The sequence below is a fragment of the Phasianus colchicus genome, chromosome 5 (assembly GCF_987193195.1).
Source record: "Phasianus colchicus chromosome 5, bPhaCol1.hap1.1, whole genome shotgun sequence".
In the NCBI taxonomy this organism is placed as follows: Eukaryota; Metazoa; Chordata; class Aves; order Galliformes; family Phasianidae; genus Phasianus; species Phasianus colchicus.
Window position 1 is genome coordinate 21,006 of NC_143440.1, and position 24,818 is coordinate 45,823.

At 46.8% G+C, this 24,818-nt stretch overlaps 1 protein-coding gene across 10 annotated transcripts; it reads right to left on the reverse strand.

Moving 5' to 3' along the window:
• Positions 1-2,040: 2,040 nt before the first annotated feature.
• Positions 2,041-24,373, reverse strand: LOC149917654 (rho GTPase-activating protein 32-like). Of its 10 annotated transcripts, none has more exons than XM_090142063.1 (17): positions 24,210-24,373; positions 23,990-24,111; positions 23,205-23,273; positions 22,463-22,582; positions 19,822-19,908; positions 19,084-19,161; positions 18,277-18,399; positions 18,084-18,161; positions 17,355-17,436; positions 16,505-16,648; positions 15,846-15,948; positions 15,157-15,289; positions 14,557-14,639; positions 14,099-14,206; positions 13,599-13,744; positions 5,931-7,025; positions 2,041-3,162 (listed from the first exon to the last, which is right to left on the reverse strand). In XM_090142063.1, the coding sequence occupies exons 4-15, from the start codon at positions 22,469-22,471 to the stop codon at positions 13,735-13,737; spliced, it is 1,038 nt and encodes a 345-aa protein (XP_089998189.1). In that variant the 5' UTR covers positions 22,472-22,582; positions 23,205-23,273; positions 23,990-24,111; positions 24,210-24,373; the 3' UTR covers positions 2,041-3,162; positions 5,931-7,025; positions 13,599-13,734. The 10 variants fall into 10 exon arrangements, with proteins under 10 accessions (XP_089998189.1, XP_089998197.1, XP_089998193.1 ...); XM_090142071.1 differs by having other exon boundaries at positions 5,931-6,022; positions 6,942-7,025; positions 23,990-24,373; XM_090142067.1 differs by having other exon boundaries at positions 5,931-6,397; positions 6,942-7,025; positions 23,990-24,373.
• Between the last annotated feature and the right edge of the window lie 445 nt (positions 24,374-24,818).

Genomic DNA, 24,818 nt, shown 5'->3' on the forward strand with positions numbered 1-24,818 from the left:
ACTCTGCTGGTGACACTGGGGTGACACTGGGGTGACACTGGGCTAGGATGATGTGGGGGGGTGATGCTGAGGGGTGATGTTGGAATATCATGGGGGGACATCAGGGAGTGATGTTGGAGTGATATTGTTGGGGGGAATGTAGTGGAAACCCTAAGTTGTGGCTTGAAACAATAATTGAGAAAGGACAAACCAGAGGAGCTCAGGTGCACGAAACGCACCTGAGTGATGAAAGGGGTGGATCCTGGCTCCACCCCCTCCCAGGCCTCATTTAAGTGTTGTCAGCAGGAATGAGCAGCTTTTGCTAGAGGTCCCTGCTTGCTTGAGGTCTTCTAAAGTTAAGTAGATTTTGTTCCTTGTTTTTGTGTTTACAGCTGCTGTGTTTAAGCAAGTCCTCACTTATTGCAACCTAGGACTTGCTTTTTTGCTATTGTTGTTGCATTTTCCATCATGTTGCAGCATTACAGGAGATAATTATTGGTGGGGGTGATGTTGGGGTTTTTTTGAGTAGTATTGTTGGAGTGAAGCTGGTAGGTTACATTGCGATGACTAGGATGGTGTTGGAGTTTCACTGGGGGGTGACATAAGGGAGTGATATTGGGGTTACGCTGTTGGGGTGACACTGGTGGGGGCACACTGGTGTGACACTGGGGTGAAACTGGGTTGAGGTTGTGCAGTGATGCTGTAGGGTGATGTTAGAGTATCTCTGGGGGATAAGATGAAGGAGTGACGTTGTTGGGGGGGTGACATTATTGAGGTGATGCTGGGAGGGAAGTGAGGGAGGAATCAGGAAATGACATTGGGGTGATGTTGTTGGGGTGACAAGGGAGAGACGTTGGGTGGTGATGTTGGGGTATCACTTGGGGTAACATCAAGGAGTGACATTGCTGGGGTGACATTACTAGGAAGGATATTGGGCTATCCCTACCCTAGAGGGGTTTCAACAGGGAGTGACGCTGCGGTGATGTTTGGAAGTGATACTGGGGAGTGCTGGTGGGGTGTGGCTGGGATTGACATCAGGAAGTGAAGCTGGGGGGGTGACACTGGAGTGAAATTGGGATGATACAGGGATGATATTAGGGGGTGACACTGGGGGTGATGTTGGGGTATCACTGGAGGAAGTGATGTTGGGTTGATGTCGGGGAATGAAGTTGTGGGTTGATGTTGGGATATTACTAGGGTTTAACATCAAGGAGTGATGTTTTGGGGGGATGTGGGGGGTGACGCTGGGGTGATGTTAAGAGTGACGTTGGGGGAGACATTATTGGGGTGAAATTGTTGGGGTGACACTGGGTTTATTTTGGGGAATGACATTGAGAGGTAATGAGTATGACTGGAGGTGACATCAGGGGGTGATACTGGGGGAACGTTGTTGGGGTGATACAAGGAATGACACTGGGGTGGCACTGCTGTGACAGTGGGGTGATATTAGGGAGTAATGTTGGGGGGATGAGGTTGGGTTATTGCTGGGGGAGGGTTCAACAGGGGGGTGACACTGGGGTGATGTTGTAGTATTACTGGGGGCTGACATTGGGGATACTGGAGAATGATTCTGGTGTGTCATTCTAGTGACAAGGGTGATGTTGGGGCTTTTCTGGAGGGAGTGACATCAGGGAGTGAATGCTGGGTGGTGATGTTGTTGGGGTGTTATGTTGGGGATCTAAAGGCCCCTGACTGAAGAATGATCCTGGAATTGAATAAGGTATTTTGGCAGTTTTAAGGGAGTTGATATTTGTGGCTGTGGCTGCAAATGTTTTGTGGAGAGAACTATCCTTGGTATTTGGTCTTGTTCTTGCAAAGACTTGTTTTGCAAGTTGATGTTCCACTTGGGCTCTGTATCACACGCTGGCCGCATGGGTACAGCATGCAAGCGGAACAAACCCTACAGACCCTGGGGAGAATGAAAGCAGGAGAAAGCACAGAAGTGCACTTTGAAGTGGGGGATGCCATGCTGGTGCTGCCAATCGAATCTACTGCTGGCATGTTCCTTCTCTCTCCTCTTCGGTGACTTGCCATCTCTCAAGGGTCAGATAGTATTAGCACACCTGCTTAGGGAGATTCTGCTTCCCACTTAATGGAATTATCTAACATTTCAGAGAGCGACACTGGAGGAAGTGACACTGTGGTTGTGGTGGAGTGATGTTGGGATATCAATAGGGTTGACATCAGCAAGTAGCACTGGGGTGACATCATTGGGGGTGATGTTGGAGTACCACTGGGATTTAACATGAATGACTGATGGTGGGGTGAGAGCGTTGGGGTGACACTGGGGGATGACAATGTTGGAGTGATACTGAGGGTTGATAGTGTGGTGATGTTGGGGGGTGACATTGTTGGGTTGATGCTGGTGGGTGATTTTGGGATGACAGGGGGGTGATATTAAGGAATTACGCTGGGGGAGCGATGCTGGAGCATCCTTGGGGGGTGACATTGGGGTGTTGGGGCTGATGTTTGGGGTCAAATAGGCAGGGTTTGGGAGTAGAGTTTGGGGGAAAATAGTAAGGATTTGGGGCTGATACTTGGGATGAAATAATGAGGTTTTGGGAGCTCAATTTGGGGTGAATTAGCAAGGACTTGAACCTGGAGTTTGGCGTGAAATACTGATGGTTTGGGGCTGGAGTATGAGGTGAAATGGGCTTTGGAGCCTATTCGGATGGCAGTTTTCAATGTAAAAAACATGTTCTTTACAGTTTCCTTGCAGGAAGAGGATAAAGAAACTCTGCTTTCACGCAGGAGGGGATACAATATACCTTCAGCAGACTCCCACTATTGCTCAAGCCACCTCACTGAACTTTGACAGAAAGTTTCACTGCCTTAGAATGTGAAATTGTATCCATGTGTAGATATTTTAATTGCAGGCACATACCCTGGAAAGGTGGGGGAAGTGGCAGCAGCACTAGATGACTCAGAAATTGAGATTCCACCTGCAAACTGTCAGGGACTAAGTAAAGAAGTAAAATTTTAAGGCAGCAAAGACCAGCAAAATTGTGCAGACTTGACTGAACCAAAGTGAAGATATGTGAACTAGTGTGAACAGAAGTGAAGCCGTGCAAAATTTTACAAAACCATGTGAACTTCATGGAACCTCAGTGAAGACCAGTGATCCTGTAAAGTCTTCAGTGAACCAGGGCGGACTTCTGCAAAGCCCAGTGAAGACCCACAAACCTGTACAAAGATACCATGAATTTGCACAGACAATACAAGTTAACCAAGTGAAAACCCACAAAATTGGGCATCCTTCTGTTTATTTGGGTTTGGAATTCTGGCAATGCAACCCAACTGGATAAGTCCCTTGTAGACTGGTAGTATTTTCTTCACAAATAATGAAATCTGAATCAGTAGGACATTGTTCATGCCCTATTACCTGACTCTTACCTTCTCCTCCCCTGGTTTCTCATTGCCTGAGTACTTCAGGTTCACAAAAGACGAAAATTAAGAAAAAAAGAAAGAAAAGAAAATAAGGGGAAAAGAAAAAGAAAAAAGGGAAAAGGAAAGAGTAAAAAAAAGATGTAGAAAAAAGAAATAGAAAAAGAATAATAAGAGGAAATAGAAAAGGAAATAATTAGAATTATAAAAAGAAAAATTATTAGGAAAAAAAAAAAGAATTAGAACAGGAATAGGAAAAAGACAAAATAATTGGAATTAGGAAAATAAATAGAAAACGAATTGGAAATAAACTAGAAGAAGAATTGGGAAAGGCTGTGGAAAAAACTGGAATTAGGAAAAAAAGAACTGAAATTAGAATTACAAAAAGATAAAGGAAAAGAAAACTAATTAAGGAAAACAATTAAGAATTAGAAAAAGATAAAGAGTAAAAGAATGAAAAAGAATTAGAAAGAGTAAGAAATAGAAAAGAAACAAGAAAAAGGAAAAGAGAATTCTAATTATAAAAATTATTAGAATTAGAAACAGAAAAAGAAAATAATTAGAATTAGAAAATGAAAGAGAAAAATAATTAGAAAAAGAAAAATGAAGAAGAATTAGGATTAGAATTGGAAAAAGAAAAAAATGGAAAAAGAATTGGGAAATGAGAAAAAAAGTAAAAAATATATTAGAAAAAGAATTGGAAAAAGAACTAGAATTAGAAAATGAAAAAAGAGTGAAAAAATAAAAAAAAACATTGGAAAACGAGTGAGAAAAAGTCTAGAAAAAGATAAAAATAGAACTATGAAAAATAAAAGAATAAAAAAAAAGAAAAGAATTAGAAAAAATAGAATTAGAGAGAAAAACAAGAATATGGAAAAGAAAATGAAAAGAAAAGGAATTGGACAAAAAAGAACAGAGAAAATAAATGGAAAATAAAATAGATGAAGAATTGGAAACAACTGGAACTGGAATCAAAACTGAAAAAAGAATTGGAAAATGAAAAAGAAGACAAAGGAAACAAAAGCACTAGAGCAAGAGAAATAATATGAAAAGGAATTAGAAAAAGAAAAACCAATGGATAAAGAAAAAGAATTAGAATGATAATTGGAAAAGGAAAAAGAACTGCAAAAACTGAAAATGCAAAAAGAAAAACCTGGAAACAAAAATAATTAGAAAAAGATTGAGAAAAATAAAATGAATTAGAAAAAGGAAAAATATAAAGAAAAAAAATAGAAAAATATCAAGAATTACAATGAGAAGTAGAAAAAGATTTAGAATCAGAAAAAGAAAAGAAACTGATTCAGGAAAAGGACAGAAAAAATCGAAAACAAATTTTAAAAAAGAATCAGAAAAGAATTAGAAAATGTAAAAGAAAAAAACTGAAATAGAGAAAATGAAAAGGATGTGGATTGGGGAAAAGATTTGGAATGGGGAAAAGAAAAAGAACTACAATTAGAAAAAGAGTTGGAGTTAGAAAAAAATGAAATAGAAAAAAGAAAAAAAAGAGTTGGAAAAAGAATTAGAGAAAGAAAAAAAACAAGGAGTAGAATAAGAATTAGAAAAAGAATTTGAGAAGTCATTAGAAAAGGAAAAAAGAAAATGAAACAAGTATTAGAAAAAAACAAAGTATTATAAAAAGAAAACGAAGAATTAAAGTTAGAATGAGAAGTGGTAAAAGGAAACGAAAAGGAATTGGAAAAAGAAAAACAATGAAAAAAAGAAATTTAGAAAAAAAACTAGACAAATAATTAGAATTAGACAAAGAAATAGGAAAAAAATGGAAAATTATCCAGAAAAAGAGAACGCAAGAACTACAATTAGAAAAAGAACTGGGATTCAAAAAAGAAAAAAAAAGGAAATAGAAAAAGGAAAAAGACTTGCAACAGGAAAAAGAAATAGGAAAAGAATTAGAAAAAAAAATAGAAAAACAAAATAGATTAGAAACAGGAAAGAAAAAACAGATTTAGAAAGAGAAAAAGAGAGATTTAGAAAAAGGAATGGAAAAATAATTGGTAAAGGAAAAAGAAATGGAATGAGAATTGGAATGGGAATTGTAATATGATGAAGAAAAAAATATGGAAAGGAATATGACAAAGAAAAGGAACATAATGAAGAAAAAGAAAGAAAATTGGAAACGGAAACAGAATTGGAAACAGAATTAGCAAAAGAAAGAATTAGAGGAATAGAAAAAGAATTCAAAACAAAAAAGAATTGGAAAAAGACTTGAGAAAATAAATTAGAAAGAAAAATAAAAGGAAGTAGAAAAGGATATAAAAGAATTAGAAAATGAAAAGGAGAAAAAAGAAAAAGGTAAAAAGGAAAAGAAAGGGAAAAAACAAATTAGAAAATTATTCAGAAACAGCAATGAAAAAAATAAAAGGAACTGGAAAAGGAATCAGAGAAAAGGAAAGCATTACAATTAGAAAGCGAATTAGAAAATGAAAATAAATTAGAAAAAGGAGGGGAAATAAAAAAAAAAAACCGAAAGAGAACTGGAAAAGAAGAAGTTAACTCTAGAAACCCCAAGTCATACACGGCCCTCACTGGAAGCCTGTTTTGGAGCCTACCTCTTCTTTTTGCATCTCACTTGGTCAAAGCAGAGCAGTCAGCATTTGGGTCGCTGTAGCTCCAATGAGGCACAGATTGACAACATGAAACACTAGAAAAGAGAAACAAGAAACACTGCATAATGGCAAGAAATGATATTGAACCCAAAAAGAAAAGAACAAACCCATGTTTGGTAGGAGTGACAGAAGCCGCAGACATCCCATTGGTAATTGGGAGCCTAAGCCAGCTACTGTGGACGTGATGAGTGTTGGTCAAGCTAGAGTTGAACTCCATCAGGGTACGTTTGGACTTTGTGAGCCCTAGAAGACAAGGAGAGAGAAGGAACCAGGCGGCGGATGTGAGAGGCAGTGCCAGTGGAGCATCCCTTCAAGGGACACTTCTCCTGTCTCACCCAGGACAGCTTCTCTCCTGTTTTTTTTTCTTCTCAGGGTCTGCATGCTTTGTTTTGTTGGCACACCGCATCTGCCTGGCCAGAGAGAGATATGGAGACCAAGTGGAACACTTGCTTGTAAGTATATGGTGGGGAAGATGGTGTAAAATAAGAACATCTGGTGAACACAAAGTGAGCACGAGGGACAACCAATGCCATGAATATAGGACCTCTACAAGCATGGGAGTGGCCTCAGGGGTCAACATAGCTTGTCGGACAAAATAAGGAGTGCATCTTGGCACACATCTATGGCTCTGGTTTCCTGCTGTAACCATCAAGAGCCTCAGTACTGTCCTCACACGGCTCAGAGGGCCACAGTTCTCCAATGCCACCTGTTGAACACAAGACAAGATCTTCTAATAAGGATGAAGGAATCACCCCTTCCAAGCATGTGGGCATGTCTAACACTGCAACCCAAAGAGATCAGGAAGGGCAATAGCATCTGGAGTCTCCAGTCCTGGAAGGAGAAAAGAAACCTCCACACGAGATACTAAACAACACGGGTTAGTAAGACTTAGGTGTCATTCTAGAAACCACAAGTCATACACAGCACTCACCCGAAGCCTGTTTTGGAGCCTACCTCTTCTTTTTGCATCTCACTTGGTCAGTGCATAGTAGTCTGTGTTTGGGTCATTGTAGCTCCAATGAGGAGTCAATTAACAGCCTGGAAAACAAAGGAAAGGAAGAGAAACACTCCATAATGGCAAGAAATGATACTGAACCCAAAAAGAAAAGAACAAACCCATGCTATTTGGGAGAGACAGAAGAGCTATTAGTACTGACAAACAACACAAGATGGGAGCAGAAACAACGACATAAAATACTCATGTTATTAGTTCTAATGCAGAAACAACATTCCATTCCTACATAAGTACACAAACACTGTGTAACTGCACAAAATGACCATGACCACTTTTGAGGAGCATGCTGCTCCATGAGAGCTCATGCAGTGGGAGAATGAGGAATGGCTGAATCCAGGTCCATGATCTCTTTTGGTACCATGTGGGGTAGCTTCTGGAGACTGCAGGACTCTGGCATGACAAGCAGCCCACAGGCAGGAACAGGAGAGCGTCAAGATCTGCTAGCGAGAAAGAAAAGGAAATCCCCGAATCTTCTTTCTCCACAAGCATTTGGGATTCTTTCTTCTTTGCAGGAAAAAAAAACCAACTCCATTGTGATTCAGTCCCAGCACAATTATTAGGTATATGGTATGTACCAAAACATTGCATATTGTTAGGACAAAAGCTGTGGCATAGTTAGTGAGAGGATCACAAGTAAAATTAACTAGATGTCACCAAGATTAAAATTCTCTTTGAAATTTGTTTGCATTGTCCCAAATCACCTTTCAAAATTCAGTGGGTAAAGCATTTCTTTTACCTTCCACAACTTAGAGCTAGGGAGACATTATTTGAATTATGGCAAGTGCATCTACAATTAACTGGTGGACTTTTTATATTAGTTCTTTCCCACTGAGATAATACACTAGATAATAACTGCTGATTTGTTCCCAGTGCTGATGGGGAAAACTGCAGGGGTGTAGCAATGCACATAGATCACTTGTTAATCTGACACCCTAGTTTTATTCTTTATCCTGCATCTCTCCAGAGTTGGGGGCAATCAGCCAGCGCTATCCTGGCCCCATTCATTTCCTAAATGCATTTAATCACTGTGTTTAACCATGGTTGAAAGGGTTAAGCCTCTGTTAGAATTAGAATTCAGTCCCATATGCCCAGTACGGCAAATATGGGCATGGCCCCATGAGCAGCCAGTGACTGTGATAAGGTCATCATAAGCAATTACAAAAATTAATCTGAAGAAGATTCCTGTCCAAAACAGTGACTAATGATACCATGGGGATCCCAGAGAAAGGAACAGAGCGAGAAGGGAACATGTGAGGCACAGAAATAGGATCAGCATTCGTTAGCATTTGGAAAACAAGAGAGAACTTCCCGGTTCCAAAGGAACCAAGGTTAGAGGAAGCATAACTGGAAAAGAAAACAAAACAAACATGAAACTTCCTGGTCCCAAGTGAAGCAAAGTTAGAAGGTAGGTGAAATCCAGATAGCTAATTTTGTACATTTCCTCCTGATCATCTTCAGCCTTTCAGATGTATTTGTTAAGAGTCTCCCTGAGGGTTAAAGGGACAGGACCAGTGTGGGGCAAATCAATCAACACTAGTTGTCCTGGGGAGTAATCATCCCAATAATCAGCTCTTTGAGTAAGGGACCACAGGGCACAGTGGTTGCCAGTGGTGGTCCCCAGTAACCCTCTGATTCCTTTTCAATCAACAGGATCTGATCTCCCACTGTTAGTGGCACTTTCCACACATACTGATTTCCTAGGTGTGTAACCAAAATCCTTCCTTTATTTGGCTAGTTCTGTAGCAGAATACGGAGACCTTCTCGATACAAACATCAGAATACCCACTTTCAGTCTCTTCATACGCATGCCCAGTTTCTATCGGAAGGCAGAGAAGGATCACCAAGTTTTCTGATTTGTCTTTGTAATCAATTCCTGCAAGGACTGAATAATTTGGGTTTCTGCCGTGTGCTGTTCATTGTGGATCTCTACGGCAGCAGTAAGAGCAGCTCCTGGAACTGCACAAGTGATTGATTTTCCCTTTTCCTCCACCATACGAGTTTGCTTGTGGAGGGAATCTATATGATCCACAACTCCCTCTAAGTTGGGCCAATTATTCTGTGCCCAATTCATCTCCATGGGGGAGAATTTGGCACCATGCTTTTCTAAGAGGTCAAGGAGCGGATTCCTGCCCTCATTCCTTTTTTTTCTTAATTTCCTTTTTTTTTTTTTTTTTTTTAAATGATCATGACTCAAAATGAAGAGCAATCTCTTTGGGGGGGCAAACACATACTTTCAAAGTCTCAACAATTTACTCCTTACAACCCCAAAGTGTACACACATACTCTCTTCTACCCATAGGACACTTGCTGCTACCACCTGGACACATTCAGGCCAACCTCGAGATACAGGGTCTAGTGCTTTGGACAAATATGCAATAGGCTTTCACTAAGATATTTATAAGCATAGTTGGAAATAGCCAAATAATTTTCCAGGACAGTATCTCTGATCTTTATATCTATCCTTATTTGTAATGGTGGGCCTCCTGCAAGCAGGAGAGCGCAGAGAAAACAGTGTTACATCTTTTATCCCCTACTGCCCGACCCTTATCTCTTTCTCCCCGGCTCCTCACTGGCTGAGTACTGCAGGTTCACACTCTTTCGCAACGCTTCACTAATCGTACCAATACCAAGTAAACACAAATCCTTACCACCCAACCACAAATATCTTAATTGGTCGACTGCCTTCTAACAACTGCTTTCTTAACAAACATCTGGTCGTAACTTTTGGATGTCTGCTTTACAACATAGACATAACCTCTTAACTGCTTCATTACCCCCCAGCATTTGTGCCCTTTGCACTGGGTCATTGTTCAGGTCATCCGTCTGTCCTTGCTTAGAGATAAGCTTGGAAGGAGGACAGAGGGCAGTATCTTGGAGCCTGCCTACGGCATCCTAACGTTCCCACAGAGTGGGACAGTTCTGCTTTGTGTAAAGGCCCCGACTCCTTGAGAGTTTGTTCAATGGACTTCACTTCTGCTGGCCTAATGAACAACCTTACAGTACGTTTCCCAGGTCAGAATACTATACCCACATTGTTTAGAACATTTAAAGTCTGTTGCAGCTTTGGGAGAAAGAATTGGTCACGTAATTCGGTAACTATGTCTCTAAAATATGTTACCTATATGCATATGGTAATCTTCCTGTCCACGTCAGCTATTTCTAAGGATATGTGGCAGCTTCATTCTTTAGATCAATTGCCCTTTTTCAATGTTCAGTGCAGAAACAACACTTTCACTTTCCACAGTATACGGTATTCTTACTTTGCACATCAGCTATTTCTAAGGACGTGCTACAGCTCACTTCTTTAGATCAACTGCCCCTTTCAATATCCAATGCAGAAACACCACTTTCACTTTCCACAGCATTTACCAGAACCACAGAACGGCAGGGGGGCTGAAAAGGACCACTACGATCATCCAGCTCCCCAGAACCCCCACACCCCCTCGCAGCCGCCTACAGCCTCAGATCTCGCTAGATCCCCCCCGTCGCCTCCCTGCAGCTTCCTGGAGCCCCGCACGGCCCCTCTCCCCGTCCCGGGACCGTTCTCCCGCACATCTCCGGCACAGCTGTCCTCAGCACTCGCTCCCGTCGCGCCGCGGCTTCCCTCTCGGTGCTGCCCGGACAGCTCCGGCTGCCGCCGCGCTGTCCTGCGGGGCGGCCCAGGCGGCAGGAGCGGCGCTCTGCGAGGAGAGCCGCGCCTCCGACAGCCGGCTCCCAACGCCCGCTCCCGCGCACGGCGGCTCGGCCAACGGCAGCCGGCGGAGCTACCGCGGACCAAGGAGACCCCGGGGGCGGGGCGGCGCCGCCCCCGCCCAATCAGAGGCAGGGGGCGGGGCAAGGGAGATGCTGCTCAAGGTGAGCTCCTCCTGCCGCAGCGTGATGACGACAGGTCTGCACGGCCAGCTCGTAGGCCGGGAGCCAGGAATGGACACGGCAGGAGGAGAGAGGCGTTAGGGAGCAGCCGAGGCTTTGAAATGCATCAAAAAGCCCTGAAAAGCATCACAAAGCCACAGCCAGGAAGCTCGGGATTATCATGAGCAGCATCCAGGATGCTAAACATCTTTTGCTACCATACCAGATGGTAGCTGAGCTCTCGCTGCAGACGTCCCAAAGCCAGACAGAACGGGAACAAACCCAGAGCTCTGCTGCGCGCACCCCACAGCCATCGCGTTGCAAGCTGGGGCGCCTTGCTCTTCGTTGCATTCGTCCCAGTCTCTGTGAATGAAGACTCGGAAGGCAGTCAAGGCGTTGATTGAGCACGAGCGTGCTTTTATTATTATGTAAAAGACAGGAGGGCGTGAGAGGTCCAGGGTAAAGATGGGACTCATCCTCTCTTGTCACGGAGAGAGTGGCTCAGAGCTCTCAGTGCTGCTGCCCGGTGCCTGGGGCTGGAGGCCTGATTCTAAGTCCCCCTCCAAGAGGCTCGGCTTCTCCTCAGCGACGCTGACCTGCTCCTGCGTGGAGGTGCTGCTGTCGGGGCACTCGGACTGTGCTTGGGCTGGGCTGCACTGCAAAGGCACTGGGTCACAGTCCAGGCTGGTGACTGTGGTGTCCAGCAGGCTCAGGTCAGCATCTTCAGCACAGCCGGGAGAAATGAGGGCGTGAACTTGGATGAGCTCCTTCTCTCCATCGCTGTTGTTATGTGGAAGGCTGTCATCTGAACCACAGTGACTCGTGCTTCCTAAGAGCCCTCCATCGATGGAAGCACACAGCGCACCATCGCTACTTGCCCCGGCTCTTCTGGGTAGACAAGGGCTCGATTCACCTAGGAAGGATACACAGGGGTTAGTGTCAAACTTTCACAAGCTGAATTATGAAAGTGGCTCTTGATCAGGGGTGATCTGAAGATGCTAGGTATAGGTTGGAACGCTAGAAGGAGATACAAGTCCACTTGTATTGCATGAGTTCTATGTCGCTGAAAAGCAAGGCTTTGAAAGCTCGATTCGCACCCTTACCTGCCAGCACCACGACTTCCGTCTCTGAGGGCTCCCTGGGACTGTGCTGCAGTCGGCGTTTGGCCACAGAGGATGGTTTCCGCAGGCTGAAGCAGGAACGCCAACTGCCAGCTGGTGATTCCTTCGTCTTGCTGGGTGGACGTTGTCTGGAGAGAGAAAACAGTTGACTGGTGTGAGTCGTGCGTGGTGCGGGGTGAGGGAAGAGCTGCACTGAGCTCTTGCCAACAGCTGCTTGTTCCTGGCACCGCCTGGTTTCTGCTGAAGCACAGCTTAGAAACTCGCTCTCTTTCAAGCAGTTGAGGATGGTTCCACTCCTATAGCTCAGCCCCGAAGTCTTGCTGGCTAAATTCCCCTAAACTGTGTCAAGCAAGATGCAGAGCACGTGAGCAAAGGCTCCGCGGCTGTACAGGACAGCATCTAAGGGATGGCTCTTCTGGAGCCAGCAGGCGTAACTGCTTTCTGAGGAACCGTGCAGCCATAAAGGAAATTCAAAAGCACCTCTGACTCTGACATCAACACCTCGTCAGCCCCATCTCACCGCCAAGTTTAGTTTCTAGTGCCAGCAGGTCTGACCAACAGCTCTGCTTAGAGGAGAACCGGAACTGGTTTCAGGCATGTGGCCCCGACAGCTGGAAAACCCCAACGTTTCAAGGTAGAGCCAGCTCAGGCCAGGGTAGACGTCAGCATGGCTTTATACATCTCGTGACTGCGTGCCCAGCAAGGAAGGAATGGCAGCCTCGTGTGGCTAAACCGAATATGTTAGTTGAATCTCAGAGTCCAAAGGGAGCAGAGATTCACTGCAACAATTCACTTCAGGCACCGTTACTTTAATTTAGCTTCCACATGTTTTGGCGCAAGAAATAATGGGGGAAAAAAAAAACAACAACACAACCCACCCAAACAATGATGATGGTTGCTGGAAAACAAAGTCCTCTTTACCTTTCAGATGGAAAGTTGATGATTGTGTGGAATTTCCCCTGTACAGCTGTGGGGCCTTCTTCCACTTCTATGTCCCTGCTCTGTGTCACAACGGAAGAGCTGCTGTGGCCTCACCTATGAGCCTGTGCCTCCTCCAGGGTGAGCAGCTTTGTGGCAGGAGAAGACACCCACGCAGACTTGGGCCCTGAGAGAGAACCGTGCCCTGTAAGGGAAAGCCACAGGTAAGAGCGAGGATCACAAAGCAGCACCACAGCCATCACAGTTCTGGGGGAGATGCTATAGTTTTCTCAGACCTGCTTATCCGAGCCACTAGAAGAAGAGGAGGTCAGAATAAGCACGTGGTCAGATGTATGTTTAAGGCAAAGGACAAAGTCATAATTAATAAGAGCAGCTCACTGTATCGAAACGGGCAAAGAAAAACCCTAGAAAGCAGGGGCAGGGAACTCAGAAAGCTTCACTGCCACACTTTCATCAAGCTTCACCTGCATGCAAAACATCGTAACGACAGTGACAGTTTTTTTCTCATTGTAAAGTTTGGACTTGGACATTCTCAGCATCCAGCAACAGGATGCCAGATTCTACTCTAAGCCCAGAAGTCTGCTGTCCCCACGATAGAAAAAGTGTATTTCAAAGATCTTGGAGAAGGCCTGGATTTGATCAAGGTGTCTGATCAAGATAAAGCTCATGGAGGAAGACACTCACCTGCTCCATCTGCCATGTCTGATCCGGATTTGGAGCAGAAGAGGACATCTGCGTGGTTGATGATGAATTCCACCACAGCCGACTGCGTCTGCAGTTCCATGCAGGCGGCTCTTCCGCTGGCGCAGGCAGACTCGTTCTACTGTGATCTGTAGAAAAGGCAGATTTTAGCAGTCATTTATCCAAGATCCAAGTTTCCCCAAGTCTGGATTGTTGCAGCCAAAAGCTGTCAAATTGGGCTCCGGAGGCTTCCGCGGTGATGCCGCTGAAGAAATTCTCCTGGCTGATCAAGGACACACCAGTCCCATCTAAACAAGAGGGCAGAAATTGTCATCTAGAAATTGTGCCCGTGCGGTTGGAGAACAGCCCAGGCTCTTGCTCTGCCATCATCCACTTACTACAGTGTACAGGAGAAGAGCACATTCGATGGAGAAAAAGGTAGACTGCATTTTTTTCTGGAGAACAGATCTAAGCGGTGTGTTGAAATGGAGAAAGAAGTTTACCTTAAGAGGTTTGGAGCCCACACAATCGCTAAGTTCTTAGCGTGCATGTTTGTCACGGAGCAGTTCCCAGCTAGACGAGCCAAGTGTCTCATCAGGTACTCCAGTGTCCTGGAAAAACAGAGAGGCAAACGTTCAGCACCAATGAGCACGCCGTGCTGCAGTTCACAAAGCAAGCCTCAATGCATGTTATTGCTACTGTCACTGAAGATGAAGTAGATCCAACTTGACTAAGTGCCACGCTGCGGCACCAAGCCCCAGCACAGCACAGCCGCAGCCACCAGCTGCACCAACTGTGCCCCCGTGCCCAGGAACCGACCCAATAAATTAACCCCGTGTAGCCTTAAACTGCTTCAACATACGCAGGCATCATGTTGCCAGCATGAGACAAGCCTGGAATCACACCATTGCCCTCTGAAGTGCAGCACAGCTGAGCTCAACAGAGTGAGGGCAGCACTGACCTGTAGTGAGGAGCGGGCAGCTGCTGGATGACGTCCTGCATTCTGACCAGCTGCTCCTCATCTGTAGCGGCACCAACAGCCTCCTGGAATAGTGCAGAAAGGGACTGAGACACAAATCAGGCTAGATACCTGCCACAGGGTCGGGAACTATGGGGACAGCGTGCAGTTGGTCTGCGCCGAGACAGATTTTACGCCTTCCAGGAGGCATCTGGGGAACATAGCGGCACGCAGCTGGTGCCATCAAGGCCAAGGAGTCCAAGCAGCGGGCCGGTTTACAGCCTGATTGCGCAGCTCAGCTCCTCAAGCTTCAAGTGCACTTTGCTATCAATCCCACTCCCATTCTATAAATACTTGGGGAATAGAAAAACAAAACAAAAGAAAAAACAAAAAACATGAATTCTCGCAAGCTTTGCGAATATGGAAATAACCGCCTCCTGGGACCACCGAAAATGGCATCCGTATGATGCATGATGTGGCAAAGACATATGAGTAAACCCCACGGGGCTAACAGAAAAAGGGCCTCAGAGCTGGGGCACTGCTGCAGCCATCTCCCAAGAGGCCCAAGGAAGAGGTAAAGGAAAGACGTTGCCTTGTGCTTACCGAGAACTTGTCATACAGCTGGTCAGTCAGCAGAGGATTCGGGAGCTCCCTGAAGTACATTTTGCAGACGGAGCTCACGCTGTGAGTGTCACGGACAGTTAGCTCAGGAATCTGCTCAGACTCAAATTCTTGGCTGGAGAGAAGGACACAAAAACGGGCGGGGGGGTTGAGAAAGATGAAAACAAGTCAAAAGCCACACCAAATATAATCAAGCATTGGAAGGGCTTCCCGATTAACAGGAGAAAATGAACACTCAGTCACCAGCACCACACGAGCCATGCTGGATGAGATGTTTCCAAAAGGAGACCTTTTCGTTTTGCTAAGGCATTTCCTGTGACTCTGACAACTGGCTACCTAGCCTATAATCCTAAGCCAGGAGCCCGGAGCAGCAAGGAGGAGTGTGGGCTGCTCCAAAGGGCTCTGCAAACAGGAGGAAACGGGAATGAGAGCTGGCAGCGGTGACACCGCAGTCCCCCACAGCCTTCCAGTGCTCTGAAGGACAGAAGGAGAACTTCCTGCTCCAGCAAGTCTGCTGAACGCCCCGTGTTCCTATCAAACAGTGACAAGCCTGGCGCACCACCGCTGAGCGCACGCTGCCTGCACAGAGCTGCCCCACGGCACAGGCCTCTGAGCACCCGCAACAGGGCACGCGCCCCTACTGACCGCTGTGTCAGTCGCAGCACTCTTACCGCAGTCTCTGGATGTTGGACGCGACGCCGGACAGCCGGTATATCCCTTGCACTACGCCGTGCTGCTCAATGAACTCGGCGCAGCTCTGGAGGACCTGGGGGACTAAAGAACACGTGCCAGCGGTTACTTGAGCTCCTCATTCAAGTCCTGGTTCAGGCTGTGCTCCTGTCAAATCTCATCCACTAAGCCCAGCCAGGCTACTGCTTACTTCTTCCTTACAGAAGAAAGCTGTCCAAGACGAGGAAACTGGACAGACGTGTTCCTTGCCTTCAAGAAATGTCAGGACCTAGGAATCAGCCTAGAGAAAGTAATTCTGGGGAAGCCAGAGACACTGCAAGTTCCACCACAGCTCCATGGGAATGAAAGGAGGTGGGAAATCTCATGTCCAGGAGAGCTGGGAAACTGATGCAGGACACTCTCCTTGGCCAAAAGGCTTCCTTTCTTTTCAGGCTAGCGTGGGATTGGCTTACAGGCTTTGGTTTAAGCAAATACAAACGTGCTTGTCTCTTAAGAGCATTAGCCTCAGTTTATCTTTCAGCCATCAACTTCCATTACACGTTTCTCCACCGGTACCAACCTGCCCCTTTGCTAGATATGACCTCCCTTTCATCTTTAGATGCCCAACAGAGGAAGATCTCAGGAACAGGCTGTCCCTTACCATCGCGACCAGAGTGGAGAAGATGCTCTCCCAGGTCACAGCCAAACACCTTTTTCTTCTCCACCTCCCGCTCTTTCGGTTTCTTTGGGCGGGCCTTCACCAAGGAACGAAGGAAGGTGACGAGCTTGCCGCGTTTCTTTGGCACTGCACGACAACAGGAAGAAACCAGTTCATTTCAGGTTTGGCTCAGTTGGACGAGGCTGAGCATAACACATTCTACAGAGCACGTCAAAACGGGAAGAACGTTACCAAGTACATACAAAAACGGATTTTCTCCCATCCCTGCAGGAGGAGCCAAAGGCCAGGTTGGATGGGGCCCTGGGCAGTGGGGTCTAGTCTCGCATTAGATGTGGAGGTTGGTTGGCAGCCCAGCCTGAGGCAGGGGGATTGGAACTTGATGATCCTTGAGCTCCCTTCCATCCCAAGCCATACTAGGAGGATTCTATGATTTCCCCAAGTCCACTCATAAACACGGGAGGATCGGGCCAAATCTCTGCGCGTTCCGATGGAGTTTAATGCACTCCTCTTGCTTGGCTTGCTCAACTTGGGGATTAAGAATCCTCCTGAAAAGCCACGTTCTGATCAAGCGTATCACTAACACAACCAGGCCTCTAGCTGTCCACCAGGGACACTGGCTGTTCTCAACCTCATACTGACTCGCAGGAGAACTGCCTTTGCCCTCCCTCATTCTCATTGCCTACAAAACACCGGCCATATGCCCCGTGATATGCCTGAAGGATCATCAGCACAGACTATAAGACGGGATGGATAAAGGAGGTATTAAACACAGAACACACCCAAAATGAAACGCCATTTTGCTTCCCTGCACCATCAAATGCAACATCCGTACCTGGCTTTGGCACTGAACTGAGGAGAGACTCCGGAATTTTTCCATTGATGAGCTCCACGCACTCACTTGGGAAAAATCCAACCTGTAACAAGAAAAAAAAGAGAGGTGCAATACTGAAGGCAGCATTTCTCAGGCCGGAACTGTTCAACCAAAAGCCACCTAACATTTTCCTCGGAACGTGCTTGCCTGACACTCCGTAAGACTATCCAACAAAAAGTGGCCTGCATAAAAGTAATAATTATTCAACATTTGCAGCCAAAAGACCTACAAAACAAATAATTGCTTCTGTAGAAGATGTAGAAGAAAGTTCTTGCTGACTAAGATGCAGCTGCAATCCCCAGCTCCGAGCTACCCAGTGTTCTGCAGCCAGCAGCAGCAACAAGCACGCGAAGGGTCTGTTACCCTACCTCGGCTGACAGGCAGTAACTTCCTAAAAGACACTAACTTCACGTTCTGCATGGGTGCAAGCAAAATACTCTGAGACACTGAAACACTGTCTTAGCTGCTGTATTTCCAAAGGTGGGGTTCAGTGGCCGTGACCTGATGCATATTGTGAAGGCTCTTGCTTCTAAGTGAATTGAGGAGACAGTTTCCTACAAAGACCATCTCTGACACCGACACAGGGAAAATGTTTACATCCATGAGCCATCCTGTGCAGGCAGCACAGCTCTTAGCCGAGATTCCCGACCTGACCGAAGTTGCGCTCTCAAGTCTGAAGCTTGTGCCTACCTGAAAACCATGCTTGCCTCTCCACCAGGGGGTCAGCTCCTTTGGTGGCATATCAGTAACGCACACAATGTCTCCCACCTGCAAAAGACTGCAACCTCACCAAACATTCTGAAGGTGTCTGAGAATATTCCTGATGCGTTCACACCTTATACTCTCCTGTACATGACAACTAGGAACGCCCTTAACTGCTTACCTCAAAGGAGAGTTCATCCGGTGCCTGGGCAACGTATCTCTTAAGAACATGGGCAGCAGCAACAGCTGGAATATTTACAGGAGACTCCTCGTGGATCAGCAGGGGCTTCCCATTGTTCTCAGTCTGAAACAGAGAGCACAGGCCATGGTGAGGAGCTGAGGACAAACAAGGACAATTTCAGAGCAAGGAGCACATCTGCAGAGAAAGATCCTTATCGTGAGTGCTTAACAAGAAACTGCAAGTCTAATAACAGCTGTTTCTCTTCCCGACGTGCAGCAGTATCACCAGGCAATGCAAAGATGCGTCTCTCTCTACCCAGACTAAGAGGACAAACACCCCAACCGAGAGGACTCCTGGAGTTTTATAAACTTGCCACGCTTGCACTACTGCCTTGCCAAAGAGGAGTGTAAGAGTCTGCTTGCTTCCTGTAACCTATTGCTTGGAGACCTCAGCCATGGACTGGACACAGGAGCCGGTCCACTGACCCAATCCTTGGCTCACTACAAGTGCCTGCTTCCCTTAACTTGCTGAATATGAGAACTTGGTCTTTGGGTGACAAAATCCAGGCAGGATGGGGAAAATGCTTCTGCATGTTTATAACGCTCGATCTGATTCTGTCGGTACTATAACGTCCACGGCCATCTAGATGCTCGTAGCAAGGACATGAAGCTTTTCAGGCAGCTTTTCAGTGACACCGATAGAGCTGGAAGGATTCTCTCTCTCTTGAAAAGCAGGAGAGCTCATCTGCAGCTCACTCTGCCGGCTCAAGTCAGCAGAACAAAGACCAATCAGAGCTTCATACTCTACCTCCATTTGTGCCAGGTCAGGCCCACAGCTGATCTCGCTGCACGCGATGCCCATCACAGCAGGCACGACAAGCTGGAACTGAAAAGAAACACACTTCTATTTTCTCTGTTCACACACCACGGTATAGAGAGACTTCTTCAGAACTACCCTCAGTTACCCACTGGCATAGGCAGGTGTTCTAGAAACAACCACTTTGTTCAGTCAATTCAAACGAGACAGCCTATTGCACAGCAGTTTACCAAGTCGCTATCCCTCTGCTAGCAGATGGGGACTCCGGCACAAAGCAGCAGATGCGCTTGCTCAGAGCACTCCGACAGCGCAGTAGCAGGGCAGTGAGAGGAGTCACTGCTGGGGGCGGATCTGCTCCCCAGCGCCCGGCTCCCACCAGTTCACCTCCAGCGCCGGCCACAGCCTTGCACACAGATTTCCTCTGCTTGCATCTCTGCTGTGCTCCCCACAGCTGTCATGCGCACACGCAGCCGAAGCACGCATGCTCATGGTCATGTTGTGCAGCCCTGCACAAACTGGGACTAGGACTCCTTGCCTAAGGGATTGGTTTCCTAAAGATTAGCCGGTCACAGCATCACAGACAGCATCCTTCTGAGGGCTGAGCTGGAGGGAAAGTGGAATAACTCTATACATGACCGGTGTCCCGTCAAGGCTGGATGAGGCTGTGTTACTAAACACGGTGCGACGCGGGCTGCAAAACCACGTGGGGTGACAACGCGTGGCACGTACCTGGCAAGAGATTAGAACAAGGGAGACAAGTTCCTTGAAGCCGCAGCCGTTTCTTGTCACTTTGCTCTGTTCTTCCGCGAGCAAAAGCTGCATCAAAAGAGAAGGCAGAGGGCAGGGAGAAGAGAGAGAAAGAGCTGATCAGTGAGCTTGCACAATTTAACAAAGAAGACAAGGGAAAAGCCCTGAGACAACTGCCACCTCTATGCTTTGGAATGTAGCTACTGAGTGAAAATTATGTCTGATGGTCAAGAGTAAGCAGCATGACACTACCAGCTCCGCCAGCCAGCAGCTTTCAACACCTCACTGTCCACCCGTCTATCTCACACTGTCTCAGCTTACCTACAAGATGCTGCACAAGACGGTGTGAAAACAAAGGTACTCAGTCGATGCACAAGTGCAACAAGCGAGCTGCTCAGTCAGAGCTCAAGCGCTCCAATGAAGGGACGCAGCAGGCACTGCTCCTCCCCTCATTCTAGCTGCTTATGACATCACTAAGGGCCACCAGGCTGCTCCACCATGACAGACAAGGTGGGGAAGCAAGACCACGTCACAAGACCAGAAGATTCCAACACTCCAACATTCTAGAATCAGAGGGCGGTTGGAATTCTACCTCAGCCAAATCCTGGAGAAGCTGGCACGGGGTCGTCATGACCAAAGCGCAGGACCCGGCGCTTGCTCTTGTTGAGCCTCGTACAACCGGCCTCAGGCTATCCTTCTGCAGGGCCTTCCTACCCTCGGGCAGATGGACACTTCCTCCCAGCAGCATACCTTGCAGTGCAGGGCCTACATAAAATCCACACTAGAGTCCTTTGTTTCATTCAAGAGCACATTACAGCACGTATCTATTTCACTGTAAGGAAATCAAGGAAGAGACGGGAGAAACACAGAACTGCTACGAGACTGCTATATACATTTCTTTCCCAAGTGGATTTTTGCCTTTTTGCTTCCAGGATGACCTCATTTTGTTCTCCCCTTCTTGTGGGGAAGCTGCCTCCAGTGCCTGAGGTTCAGGAGACAGCATGAAACACGACACTAAGACAAACGCTTGTCGTGGGCGAGGGGTGGCTGTGCTTTGCCAGGCATACGGCGGGGCAGTAAGTGCCACACGGCAGCCCCAAGCCAAGCCCTGCATTCAGTCACTGTGGCCACAGCTGGTGCATCGCTGCCAGAACGTATCCGAGGATACAGGTGGACGCAGGCACTCCTGCTCCTTCTGCAAAGCCATCCTCTGCAGAGCCCATTAGGTGCTGCTCAGTGCTATGCCAACCAGGCTCCCGTTTACTGCAGCCCTGGGATAAACACGCGTGTACTCTTCTGTGCAGCAGTGAGCTCCAGGGATGAAGCACAGAGGGTAAGCCAACAGAATCTACTGCTGATTCCATCAGCACCTTCTTCTACCAACCATGGGCAAACACTGTGAGACAGAACACAAGGAGGGAAAAGCACTTCTGCTCACACGCCTGCAATGGAATTCAAAACAGCTATTGCAAGAAGAGCTCGTAGGGTAAACCTAGCCTCAGAGACACAAATGCACCAGGTTCCAGGAAATAGCATGGCACATTGTTGATGAAACGCTGCTTCGTTGCTCGGAGAGCACGCAGCATGCTGCTTTGACAGGCACAGCAGTGCTGCGACGTCCAAGCTGGGCACCAAAACCTCCCCAGCATCCCTGGCCAACGCTGCCAGGGAAATGCAACACCTGCATCCCTATCTGGCTTACGGCACACACACTGGGGGGCTGCCTTAGTCTCAGGTGGGAGGGATTTTTCTTCAGAGTATCTGGTATGATGCTATGTTTGGGTTCTAGGAGAAAAATCACACTGATAACACCCTGATCTTTATAGTTTCTGACAAGCAAAGTTGCACAGAGCCAAGGCCATTCTCAGCAAAGCTCTCAACAAGGAGCTGGGAGGGAACCAAATTAAGACAGCTAACGTAAACTGGCCAAAGGGATATTCCATACTATACGGCATCAAGTGGAAGGAGTTTTGAAGGGGATGAGAGTACATCTCACTCTCTTTTATTGCTTGGCGGCTAACTGGACAGTGGTTGGCGGGTGGTGAGCCATTGCTTGTACATCACTTGCAATACATTCATATATATATTCAGAACTACTTTTATCTCAAAAACATGAGTTTTACTTCTCTTTTTCCACCCAACACTCTCCCCCATCCCACGGGGAACAGGGGAGTGTGTGGTGCTGAGCCACCCACCGGCTTCAACCTCAACAGGGCCGCGGGGCAATGGGAGCAAGCACAGAAATAAAACACAGAAACTCGCTGTTCCTTGGGCTCGTGGCTGCCACAAAGCTCGTGTTTTAGGGACGCAGAGAACTGTATCTCCAGCTATTGTGTGTCTTGTTAACCACAAGCTCAGCTATGAGCTGTCACCACAAGCAAAAGATAAACGTAAACAGAGGCCCTTATCCACACGTGCCAATCTGGGTGCGAGGAATAAAAGCCCATTGGGCCATGGGCAAAGCAGGGAGCACATAGGCAGGAAACAGGAAGGAGTTGAACTCCAGCTCTCCTACACAAAAGAAAGGGAGAGCTGAGCCAGCACCACGGGAGGAGTTACGACACAGCTTCAGAGCTTACAGAGCCCTGAGATTTCCAAAGGACGGTGCCAGAGTAACTCTCACCATTCCCATGCAGGGGTCTTCCCAGACACTTCAGCTGCTGACTTCCACTTCCTCTGTCATGTGTAGAAAGTCCAGGTGACAAATGCTCATTTCGTCTGGGTAACGCTTCCATGGTCATGACTGAAAAAAAAAAAAAAAAAGAAAAAAAGTAGCATGCAACCCCATAAAGTTTACCTCTCTGCTCTTTCTGTCAGCACGACATCTAAGATGAGCATTACACGTCCCTGCTACTGACTGAAAATTCATCCAAGCCTATGTTCCACACAGCTTCATCTCAGTGCCAAAAAGAAACACGTAAACAGATGTTCAGAAGTTTTTTTGTGCAGATAAAAGTGCGGGGTGCATATGTATTCTCTTCTGTAATAAATATTAGTTTAGAATCCAAAGGTAACTTTTCAAGAAGCAGTATGAAAGAAAGGTCAATCAAAAGGAAATACGTGATTTTCATCTATTTTCATCTAAAAAATCCTTGCTAAATCTCTTCCCATCAAAAAGGAAGCATGCTGGGCATTCTTAGCAGCAGCTCAGAGAACATCTTGCACCACAAAATGCGGCACATGCTTTTTGCTCACAGGCCCCTCATGTCTCTAATTTGTGTCAGATTCACTCAAAATGACCACGTGGACCAGAACAGCCATTTGGTTCTGCTGAGGTAGGAACCCACTGCTGGGATGTCCCACAGTCCCGTTCCCTGCTACTTCCAGCCCTGGGGGGAAAAGGAAGAGCAACTGACTTCACCTACCCAGACTTCTGCACGGCCTCCAATATGGTCTCACATCACACGGAGAAGCATGGTGGAGAGCTCTGGCAGCTGAAGAAATCAAGGTTGCCTCTAAGATCTTGCTTTAAAACCACATGACTTACTGCCCATGAGACATGAAAGACGAGGTTAAGGTTAAAAAGCCTCCAATCCCCATGGATGTGGCTGTCTGATAAAGACAACAGCTGTCCGCTTTCCAGCAGGGTGATGCTCACCCAGCAAAGCACTCACCAGCACGTGTCTTTCATAGAAACATAGAATTAGCAAGCTTGGAAAAGATCTCCAAGATCATCCGGTCCAACCATCCACCTTCCACCAACATTTCCCACTAAGCCACGTCCCTCACGACAACATCTAATGTTTCTTGAACACCTGCAGGGATGGTAACTCTATCACCTGTCTGGGCAGCCCGTTCCAGCGTCTGACCACTCCTGTGGAGAAGTTTTTCTTAACATCCAACCTCAATCTTCCCTCACGCAACTTCAGGCCACTCCCTCCAGTCCTATTACTACTTATACGGGAGAGGAGGACGACCCCCACCTCAACATAACCTCTCTTCAGCTAGTTGTAGAGAGTGAGGAGGTCTTCCCTGCGCCTCCTCTTCTCCAGACTAAATGATCCCAGTTCCCTCAGCCGCTCCCCATAAGACTTGTGCTCTAGATGCCCCGCAGCTTCACTGCTCTTCTCTGGACACCTTTAAGGCTTTCATTGTCCTTCCTGTAGTGAGGCACCCAGAACTGAACATAGTACTCAAGGTGAGGACTCACCAGTGCTGAGCATAGGAGGATGATCGCTTCCCTGCTCCTGCTGGCTCCAGTTCTTTGCATTGCACTTCCAATCTAAACCGCTCCTTCTGCGGTAGCACTTGCATCCTCACTTAGGGCTGGAGCTCAAGAGGTCAACACAACAGAAAAAACACAACGTGCAACTGGAAGACATGACTCAAACCTCACAAGAGTCAACTCTCTGACCTTGGGCACAACTCACCAACCAAGAGCCAGGCCTTGCCAACTTGGCTAATCTGAGCACGCGGGAGGGGGCTGCACATCTGACCACAAGCGTCCACTTCCATTGCAGCTCCATTTAGAGAAGAAAACCAGCTAACAAGCGTGAATGAATTCACTCACAAGCAGCACAATAAGTATGTTCTTCGTTAAAAAAAACACATGGATTCCTAATCCAAAAAGAGAACGGCAAGAGTTAATACCGATGGAAGAGGTTCCTGGTCCGAAGCCTCATCCTCTTACCCAACTTTCCTTGCCTCGTACTCTTCCCCAACTCCTGGACTCAAAGTCTGTTGCAGCTTTGGGAGAAAGAATTGGTCACATAATTTGGTAACTATGTCTCTAAAATATGTTACCTATATGCATATGGTAATCTTCCTGTCCACGTCAGCTATTTCTAAGGACGTGCTACAGCTCACTTCTTTAGATCAACTGCCCCTTTCAATATCCAATGCAGAAACACCACTTTCACTTTCCACAGCATTTACCAGAACCACAGAACGGCAGGGGGGCTGAAAAGGACCACAACGATCATCCAGCTCCCCAGAACCCCCACACTCCCTCGCTGCCTCCTACAGCCTCAGATCTCTCT